Source organism: Glycine max, chromosome 7 (genome assembly GCF_000004515.6).
Source record: "Glycine max cultivar Williams 82 chromosome 7, Glycine_max_v4.0, whole genome shotgun sequence".
Lineage (NCBI taxonomy): Eukaryota > Viridiplantae > Streptophyta > Magnoliopsida > Fabales > Fabaceae > Glycine > Glycine max.
In genome coordinates, this window is record NC_038243.2 from 5000312 (window position 1) to 5010915 (window position 10604).

Here is a 10604-nt window from a genome sequence, read left to right on the forward strand (position 1 = left end):
AATGGTTAAAGAGGGATTCACATTTAGCACTTCATAATATGTCAAATAAGATTCCCTCAAAAGAATTATATATTTAGTATTTAATTGTAATTATACTAAAATAATTATTAACTAAATATCGGAGGGGGGGGGGGGGTTAATGATTATGTACTTTATAAATTTTTTTACATAGTCAACTAATAAAAATTTATTTTTTTATGACTTTTAAGATAATTATTGTAAAAGTCAATAAACTTATCAATACATGATAATATTTTATACTACTAACTTATAGCCTATTTTCTCTAATTTTTTTTATTAAATTACGATTAAGAGCTTAATATATTCGAAGATTTGATGTTAACTCATTAAACTTGAGGAAGCAGTAAACTTTCTAGTTTAAATTAAGAAATTAAAGCCAATTTTTTTATCCTTTCTGAAAAAAAAAATACCGAGACATGTTCTTTTATATTACAAAGGCAAAAAAAAAACCTATTCACATATACAAGATGTTCTTTTCATTTAAGGGGTTGACTTTCCAACAAAAGAATTGAACCTTTGATCACATAAGAGGCAAGATTATCTACTAAGCATAAGCATGTCACACTATATTGGTTACTTCTTTTGTTTAAGTTAATAGACATATTAACATGTTTTAAGCTTAAAATATTTGATATTGTAAATGCTGTTAAGCATTTTCAATTTATGATATTTTGACAAAAAAAAGCTTAAAATATATAAAAAATTAGCTATATCATTATTATTATTACAATGACAATGTTGAAATTTAGTATATTAATCATTTTATTTTAAAAAATTACTGCATTATTTCTTATTTCAGTATATGAAAAATTTATATTAAGTTACAATTATAACTTGAAAGAGCTTAAATACTCAATTAATATAAGGTTCGATATGGTTAAAGAAAAAAAATGTTTAATACTACTAGCGTATTAAATTTGAATAACTCAAGAACTATCAAGTTTAATCCTAAAACTATAATTAAATTTTTGTTTTCAAATTTAACTTAAAGATTTCTTGGTCAAACCCAACTCTTCTCACATCTATTTCAATAGCTTGTTCATATATCTTTCATATATTTTCGAGATTTGCAGGCTATTTCCACTACTTTGATATACTGAAGCTTTGCTTTGTTTGTTACAAGGAAATAGGAGACAGAAAGTAAGTAGGAATTGGAGTATCTTACTGTCTCGGAGACAAGAAAAGTAGAAGGATGGAAAAAAAATGAGGTGCGATTCACAAAACGAATACAAAAATGGTTGGTGGCAACTCTCCACCAATTTGACAATCATGGATGTTTGATTTAGGGAAAAAAAGGAAAAAGAGAAAGTACAAAAACTGAGATAATTTTTTTAAGTTATTATCTAATAGAAGAAAATATAAATAAATAAAGATAAAATTTTCCATTCTACTTGATCACATAAATTAAATAAAATGAATATATATATCCATCAAGTATGCCAATAATTATATGACTTTTGATAAGATCTCTCACCAACTATATTTTTTCTATCTACAAAATTCAAACCTAAAACCTACAAAAAAATTTATCTCAATACCACTTGGACCAAAACGAATTCCTCATATATTCTACTTGGAAGATGAAAATTGGAGAAAGATGCTCTTGTTATAACTCAACCATTTTGTCGTTTTATAGATTGAGGAAGACAAACGCAAATGACATCTAATAATCTCGTGACAATTTTATTGCTAATAAGCTATAACAACGTCCAAAACTTCAACAACGATCTGCTGCATGTTCTAAAACAAGTACCCAACTACAACATTGTTTAAAAGAGAAGCTGACAAAAATGTATAACATGGTAAATTTTCTAAATTCTGAATCTAAGCCAGTTTTCTACTTTGGTTGGGTTACAAATGTGTCTAAACTTTTAATAAAAATCTAATCACCAAAAGCCATCCATCCCTTCTTTTCTTTCGGTAGAGACTGGGAGGAGAGTCCTGCATCCTCTTTGTCCCCATTGTTTTCATCCTCAAACATGGGTGTCTTGGATGGACAAACTTAACCAAAGTTGGTTAATCACCTGTAAGTGTACATGCAAGAGCCTGGGCACAAACAAACTAGGGACCTACATTCTTTCTTTTTAAAGTGCAATAATGCCATGAAAATGGACAGATAGTGTACCCCAGTGACATGCCCTGCCATGCCCGGTTCTAGAACGAATAAGGAGGAACATCCTCCTTTTTCAAAAATTGCTCCTGGCCACTGACCTGACAATAGAATCAGGGACCCCTGTTGAAAATCATAAAATTAAGGTATAATGAAACAATCCAAGTGAATAATGACAACTGACGAGAGTTTAAAATCTGTGCACCAATGGGGTAAAGGATTTTTACATTGTCTGCAAATCAGAAATTGTCATGTATGGTAGCTTAGTTATAACTTTTACAATAATTACAACAGTGTAAAGGGTTTTTACACAGTTAACTAATTAGAAATCATGCTAGCGATGACTTTTAGGAGGTGTTTGATAAAAAAAAATAAGTTTTTAGTTTCCAAGAAATCTAAAATTGGTTTATTATTTAAAAAGTAACATTCTCAAGAAACATTGTTTCTTGGGAATGTTTTTTAGCTATGTTTCCCACAAAACTGTTCTCATGGGTAGAAGTAGGAATCAAACTTATCATGTTACTCTTATTATATATCATTTAATGTGGTAAATAATTAAAGTTCATGAGAAAGTTCTATAAAAAAATAGACACGAAAATTTTTAATTCCTAAGAAGCATATATAAATATTCCAAAAAATATTTATGACAAACCAAACAGATTTTAGTCATTCCCAAGAATCATGACTCTAGGGATTCATGATTCCTAGGAATCATGATCTTCGGGCATGAAAAATTATCCCTTCTGCCGAATGCACCCTTAAGGTAATTTATTGTATAAGTCAACAAAATAAGATGCTTGTTTCATGAATCAAGGGGCAATTAAAAGTGGTAGATTAAGAACAACTACCTTGAGACATGAGGTGAGGAGGGTTGATCAGGGGAAGATCGTTGGCCGTGACCACCGCGAAACCTTTGATCTTCATGTGCTCCACTAGATTGGCTTCCCTCATTTGCCTGAGACAGTTCATTGACACCTGAGAACCCCATTGATCCCAAAGTCCCAAACTCAAGCTGCTCTGCTGGTGAACCATAACCAGTATTATGATCATAAGGATAAAACATTACAACAGATGGCATTGTTGGTCCATTTGACGAGACCCCACTTGGGTTCATGGCCGGCATAGGGTACATTCCATAAGCTACATTGGAAGGATTACTCTGTGAGGAATTTGAGCGGACTGGACCATTCTGGTGAGGAATGAAGGTGTCATGCCTATGTGAACCCCATGGTCTCTCGGCACGGCTCTCACTGGTAGCCAACCGCTCCATCTTTGAGTTGGGCTTCTCTGTTTGGTTGCGATTATGGCCGCGTCCAGTTCCTCGCAATTTTGAGTTTGTATTCCAATTTCCTTCTCTATCACCATGATGGTCACTTCTATCATAATTGTAATTTCCCCTTCTGGTATTAGTGGAGTGCCGATCCCGAGCAGAAACCTTCTGAAATAAATTGAAAAGGTAGGTAAAAGATAGTACAAAGAAAACAGCAAAATGAAAAAGTAGGTTGACTATTGAATTTGAAATGGAAACACTTACTTATTTTGGTATGCACACTTCAGAAAGAAAAACAAAACTGCAGAAAAAGTACAAAGTTCCTTAGAATTTATCATACCGGATTTGGCAGGTAAGTTCCAGTCCCACTTCGATATCGAGGCATATCATCTACATAACGTTGGTAAATACTGGCAGGTCTATTAGAAACCGATTGGAGAGGAGCAACAGGAACCAGGCGTGGCCCGTAGCTCATAAGCTGACTGAAAATATTCATGTTACCAGAAATAGGTCTTCCAGGGCCATCCCAAGGATATCGACCCTGCAAATAAACAGGAGGCACCATAACAGGTGAGGGATATGTCATTGAAGGCGGATGACGTGAGTTTTGACAAAATCGGCCATATTGCAAATTTTGCCAGTGGCTAACAAAGTCACTATTAAGAATGTCAGGCCTGTGCTCTGATGACTCAATAGCCACCCTTGTCATAGAATTGGAAGGGCTTGACACCTCAGGGTGTTCATATCCCTCAGATGAATCAAAATTCTGACTTGAATCACTGTTATCTGCCCCTTCTTCCAAATTGAAGTTGCTTGTTGAAGTGTCAGAAGACTCAGTTGGAAAATTATATAAAGGAAGCATTGTAACAAAGGGAACAGGTGGCCCAGTAGGATAAAATGTAAATGGAACAACCCCAGAATTCTCTCTTTGGCGAGAACCAGGACCTAAAAGCACCGGAGCTATGGGTAATGGAGAATCTGATCCACTTGTCTGGGCAGTTTCAAAACCAGATATTTGATTCCTTGGAACATGCATGGAAGTACCAGATGTGGGCCAATTGCTTCTTTCTGGTATGTTAGATGCCATGGTCGACAAAGGAGTCCACTCTCTATTTTCATCATCTAATCGATTAGATGAAATTTCTGAAACATTCTTACCCTTTGCATAAACAGGAGATGCCATTGAGTTAGTATTTTTCCTCCCCCTTCTCTCCCTAGTTGATTTTGAGGATTTGGCTGATGATCCATCCCAAGAGCTTTCAGAAGAGGTCCTACTCCTGAAGGAGCTCAAAGGAGGTGCACTGGACAATTCAGAATTTGCTGTTCTATCATCAAAATAAACCTCGTTTCGTCGGCCATCTTGATAATGAAAATTGTCAACATGCTCTTCTCTTGTTGAACCTCGGTTTTCTTTGGTAAACTTCTGCTGAACTCTGGCAGAACTGTTGCTGTTGGAGCTTCCTACCCGAGACAATGGGGCAGAGTTATTATAACTACCTGAAGTAGACTGTTGTCTATCCTCTGGAAGCATTTCAAAATTTCCATTATCAACTTCAACCTCACTAGCAGAACCCCTTTCCTGTTCATGCCAGTACTCATAATCTGCTTCTGCTACGTTCATCTCAACAGAACTGAAATTCTCATTGTTAGTTTCAAGTAAATCTTGAGGATTTGAAGTCACTCCTATGCCAGGGAAATATGGAGTCAATGGTGGGATGAAACCTTGAGAAAATTGCATATTTGTACCCCAAGGAGCCTCAATAAAGGGAATGTTACCCATATTTCTCTGAGCATATCCCATCGATGCAAGAATGGAAGGTGGAAAGTGAAATGGTAGGTGACCTGGTGCAATATTCATTGGAACATGAGTCTGACCACTGAAACCCTGAGCTGTGGGAGATGCCATCATGTTCAAAAGGTCCTGCTCCTCCTGATGCATCATCTGCATTCCACCTGCACCCACAACAGATGCAAACTCTTCACCCATGACACCTGAGCTTGATTCATCGTGATTACAGTTTGAATCAGCAGCACTTTCAAGAACTTGACGAGATGAGATGTGCCTAGCAGATGACTCATCAATTCTTACAGCTACATCAGGTTCAACATTCTTCCTACGACTATTCTCCAACTTTGCAACAGAACTCTGGCCTTTACTACTTTCTGTTGCTTTTGTACTCCTTCCTTGGGTTGAAACATCACCATATGAGTCAGTCAGCTCAGGGCTAGAACGTGTCCTGGCAAATAGAAACCTTCCCTGAACATCACTCACTAGGTTATTGGCTTTAACATTTCTCTGACCTTTATTGACATGAGAACCTGTATTAGAATTAGTTTCCCTCAGGACTTCATCAAAGGTCCGTGAATTATTTTGATTCTGAGAATGCGAAACAGTAGAAACAACACTTCTAGCTGTCTTTTCTGATGCGAAATTACTATACTGAGATAGACCACTTTGTGAAACATGTTCCTCTTCATTAGATTCATGATTTGAGGCATAATCAATTTTATGGTTATTGTTCCGGAGATTCTCAGACCTCTGTAATTGGTCATGACTGGATAAACTCAAATGCCGTAAATCGATGCTTGGAACATCAGGCCTTTCCCCACTTCCATGTCTCTCCCAAGTGTTAAAAAAGAACTGATTGACCTCAGAAAACAATTCCTCCTCTGGGCAATCAAGTAATCTAGCCAGCTTTTTTGCCCCAAATGCAAAGGCACTGCGTATCCTAAAGAAATTACCTGGTTTGCATGTATCATATATGCAAAGTTAGCAAACAAGACAAATGTATAAAAAAACAAATAGTTAAGGAGACTAATAACAAACAAATAAATACAGTTTAACTTCCACAGAATGCATAAAAAATGGCATACTCCCATTGTTGGTTATGACCAGATAAACATGCTGAAGGTTCCTTTTTGTTCAATTCTAAAATCCAAAATGTGTAAAACAATTATTAGAAGCTACAAACAAATACAGCACCAATCTTCTGTATATCATGTCCAGATTTTCTAACCATCTATGGGAATAAAGAACCCATGACAGTGACTCCAAAGGCGTATAGTTGAAAGTAAATTACCACAGTCATGTAGAGAAACATCGATGGTTATCATAACATTATGAGACATACATGAGTACACTACACCAGGAAATACATTCATGTTTATCCATAGATGGCAACCATAGTCCATTGTCCCATGTGTCTAAATTCTTCCAACTTTATAAAGTTCATATTGAATATATTGTTGCATTAAAAACTAGCAGCAGGAACAGATCCATACAAAATGAACTAGGTCCAAATTATAATCGGAAAAATAGTAACACAGACATATAAAATGAGCCAAATCCAAATGTTTAGAGACCAACACACCTTTGCTGACACTACGGCCAAGGTTATTGTTGACACGCAAAGGATCAATAACATTGAAATGCTTGGAAACAAAGGGTTGCCCCTGATTTTCTTGGCCACCAGGGAAAACAGCATAAACTGAGCTGCAGGCATCGAGAAATAACTTGCTGAGCAGTAAATCTCCACCATCTTTTCTAGGAGGTTCAGCTGTGGATAATGTTAGGGAAAGAAGACGAAACACAATCAACACACAACACAGACCCAAACCAATATAGACAAAGGGATCCTTAATTAGAATGTAACTACCTGTCACATCTGGGAGTGAACTAATAGGTACTGGACCCCATAGACTTACACAGAAATTTTCCCAGTCAAACTTACTAAAAAACTCCAAAAATCGGTACAATACCTACATAAGGAAAGACAATACCATGTCAAATCAATCATCAAAAAGACTAAAATAAAAGAAAGCCGTGTAATTTTTGCTACCTCTAGTGGTCCAGCAAAAGAATTGTTGAAAACATGAAAAATGTAAAGAACCAAGGTTTCTAAGGCATAAGTTGAGATAAGTCCATGGTGGGCACCAAGTATACGGCTCTCATAGTAACACCAAGCTTTTATCAGGATAATGCTACGCTTGAATAAATGATTTTGGTTAATCAGATTATCAACCTACAGCAACAAACTCAAATTCTTGTAAATCCAAGAAAAAAATAGTATCAACTTACAGAAACAAACTCAAATTCTTGTAAATTCAAGAAAAAATAGTATCAATGTCACATTTTCAAATGATATATATGTGAGGCTTCTGGGATGCACCAAATTACCTCCTCAAGAAAACAAAGGGTGCACAACCCTCCAAGCTGGTTAAATGAAATGTCTACTACAATATTCTCAACAAGACACTTTATAATTTTCACCTGCAAATATGAAGGGAAACAATGTAAAATAATACCCTCTACAATCCCAATAGAAGGCCCACAAAAAAAATAATCTTTCTTCAAAAATCTTACCAAGCTAGACAATTACCAAAAATGACAACATTAGAAACAAATTGCTAGTACGTTATCATTTTGAATTTTAACTTTGAAGTATTTAAAAATGCCTAACCATACCAACATATTTAAAGTGTAAAAAAGAATCCAGCAATTAATAGCACAAAAATGTGTTTCTCAACATAAGTTACATGTTCCACAACCACTTCATTGTAATATATAATCTATCCAAGTGTCCCTTATACATAAATCAGGCATAATATGATCTTAACTCTTAAGCTCCCAAACAATCTCACAAAACCACTTAAAAGAAAGTCATATGACTTGGTAATGGTTAACATCAACTCCCTCTATTCTTATAATAAAGCAATGATTCATTAGAGCAATATGCCTTAAACCTTGTATTTATAGCTATCATAGCATCAGTTACAATAACCAATACTTTCTATTTTAGTACATGTCCATTTTTAAAAATACATGAAAGCTATCACATGGAGCATTAATAACTACGATATAAAAATTCACATTGCACATCAGTTAACATGCATAATCTATCATTTTCATATACATAACCATAACCAGGTCTAGTGCCCTATGACCGCAAGTTTCTGTAACAAATCTCACAACCACTTAAAAAATCCCTTTCACAATCACATAACTAGTGCTCTAGTGATGTGTATTAGTAGGTGGATATATTCAAATATATGCAGGTTAACACAAAGGTTTTTTCCTCAGTGAATATGAACCCAGAGTAGCACAAGACTTCAAAATAAATCTCAGAAAAATCCAAACTTAAGCACGATACAAAGATCACAACCAAATTGAGAAAGCAACTAATAATATTTACAAACTAGATGATTAATCAACATTATAAGCACAGAGTTATAGTCAGAGCTTAACAATTTTAAAGACTCTGTTATTAGAGAACCTACTTCAGCCTGGATGTACTGAACCTCCTTGACGTGAAACTCTGCATTCTCATTCTTCTCCTCATTCTCTAGCATGTCACGAACTTGATGTGCCCATGAATCCTTCAGATTTTGATTCTTACTGAATGCGGTTAAGTCAATATCTCCATCAGGCAAATAAGTTTTGAGGGGAACTGACCCAAAGGTGAACACCTGTAATTGTAGACAATAATTTGTATAATAATGTGTAAGTACAACTGCAAGTTAAAATCAAGAATATTACTGATGCTCTTCTGGATGAAACATACAAAGCCATATGCTATCCAATACCCAACAATCACTGCATTAAAATTTACAAAGGCATGATGCAGGATTATTCACTACGAGGGATAATATAATTTCACTACCAATACCACAATTTGATATTTCCCACTACAAACGCATCATGTGTGCACCTTCTAACTACAAACTGGGATTTCTGATCTAGCATCACTCAGTTTAAAGACTTGCAAATACTTCCATCATGCAATAATGATGTCATAATTGGTCACGACAACCTTCAACAGTTAAAATATCACAGCATAGTTATAGCTAAAACAATGCATGACTCCCTACTAATTATGAGTTATTATGCAACAGATATACAACAATCTCCACAAACACCAACCTGGCAAGGGAAGCATTTCATGATCAGCCGTTGGACATAGTCGGCAACCGCATTGCGGCGCTCCTCAGAGGGAGGATTAGGCTGAATGCAGGCAATCAGCTCTGCAGTCCTTTGCTCAGCTTTCAACCATCGCTCCGAGTCAAGCACCTGTATCACAGAGGCAGCTTCATTGGGCAACAAGCCATTTGGCAATAGCCCACTTGGTGGCTGTGCCCACCCCTCATGTTCTCCCATGCAAGCCTATGTTTCAACACTCCCCAACCAAACCTACCAACCCAAACCCAAACCCAAACCAAAACACCACCACAGCTCCTTCTAGATAAGATAACCCCAACAACCAATATTCAAACACAAAAAAAGCTTGCAGCAGAAGCTATTATCTAAGTATTCTCCCTCAAACTTTTGAAGGGAAAATGTGTTCCCCTTGCACAGTAAACAAACCAAAATCTAAAATAAAAATAAGCAAAAACTGTAAAATTCCACTAAACCAATTCTGGATATTACCCAAAAATAACAAACAGAGATTGGAAAAGGCACAATTTCAGAGAAGCCCAGCAAGAAGAAAACGAATCCCCAAAAGTTTTTTTTAAAAAAAAAAAACAGATTTTGCAAGACACCCAAATGAAAATGAATCAAAGAATAAAAGTGCTGCTTGGTTGTTACAAGAGAAGAGTTCAGATTATTAAAACCCTAATGGAAAAGGGTGAATCCCAACACACTGTCGAAGTGTGGGAGGCGAATCAACAGAGAAATGCGTAGAGAGGAGATGGTGGGCATCAAATATTAGGGGAGAGAGAAGTTGGGGTGCGATCCAAAACGGGTCTTGGTGCAGATAGAGAAAAGGGTGCAAAAAGAGGGGGTGGTGGTTGTGTGTGAAAAAATGAAATGAAAAATTAGGGATTGAAGAAGTAGGCTACAAAAGGGGTTCGGCGTGAGAGAGAGAGAGAGAGAATTGTGTTGTGTTGTGAATTTGTGCATTTAAGGGGGGGTTTCTTTTTGGTTTTGGTTTTCGTAATGCAAAAACAATTTATTGGCATAAACTGAGCCTCTGAGGGTGATAATAGAATCTTGTGAGATAGACAAAGGAAAAAAAGGACAAAGAAGAGAAAAGGACAAATCTTGTGAGATAAACAAAAGGCGTTTGATTTAAGTATTTTTTTTAAAAGAAAATAAAAAGTAAGACTGAAAATATGTTTATTTAAATTTTAAAAATAAATTTAAAATTGAAAACAACACATTAAAGTTTTCAGATTTTTCTAAAGAAGTGAAAATATAATAACACT

General features: G+C 35.7%; 1 protein-coding gene across 5 annotated transcripts; it reads right to left on the reverse strand.

Moving 5' to 3' along the window:
• Positions 1 to 1737: 1737 nt before the first annotated feature.
• Positions 1738 to 10342, reverse strand: LOC100809742 (uncharacterized). Of its 5 annotated transcripts, none has more exons than XM_006583184.4 (9): positions 9322 to 10341; positions 8679 to 8867; positions 7579 to 7671; positions 7241 to 7423; positions 7058 to 7160; positions 6773 to 6958; positions 3742 to 6143; positions 2980 to 3566; positions 1738 to 2232 (listed from the first exon to the last, which is right to left on the reverse strand). In XM_006583184.4, the coding sequence occupies exons 1-9, from the start codon at positions 9553 to 9555 to the stop codon at positions 2208 to 2210; spliced, it is 4002 nt and encodes a 1333-aa protein (XP_006583247.2). In that variant the 5' UTR covers positions 9556 to 10341; the 3' UTR covers positions 1738 to 2207. The 5 variants fall into 5 exon arrangements, 4 of the variants coding, with proteins under 4 accessions (XP_006583247.2, XP_006583246.2, XP_040873221.1 ...); XM_006583183.4 differs by having other exon boundaries at positions 2980 to 3569; positions 9322 to 10340; XM_041017287.1 differs by having other exon boundaries at positions 1738 to 2254; positions 9322 to 10339.
• Positions 10343 to 10604: the final 262 nt, after the last annotated feature.

What these genes read in the sequence shown, in the direction of transcription:
- LOC100809742 (XM_006583183.4), bottom strand. Translation starts at nt 9,555, where the DNA reads ATGGGAGAACATGAGGGGTGGGCACAGCCACCAAGTGGGCTATTGCCA. An exon ending in TGAAATGCTTCCCTTGCCAG is followed by an intron (nt 8,868 to 9,321) that starts GTTGGTGTTTGT and finishes CTACAATTACAG; the next exon opens with GTGTTCACCTTTGGGTCAGT. An exon ending in TTCACTCCCAGATGTGACAG is followed by an intron (nt 6,959 to 7,057) that starts GTAGTTACATTC and finishes CATTATCCACAG; the next exon opens with CTGAACCTCCTAGAAAAGAT.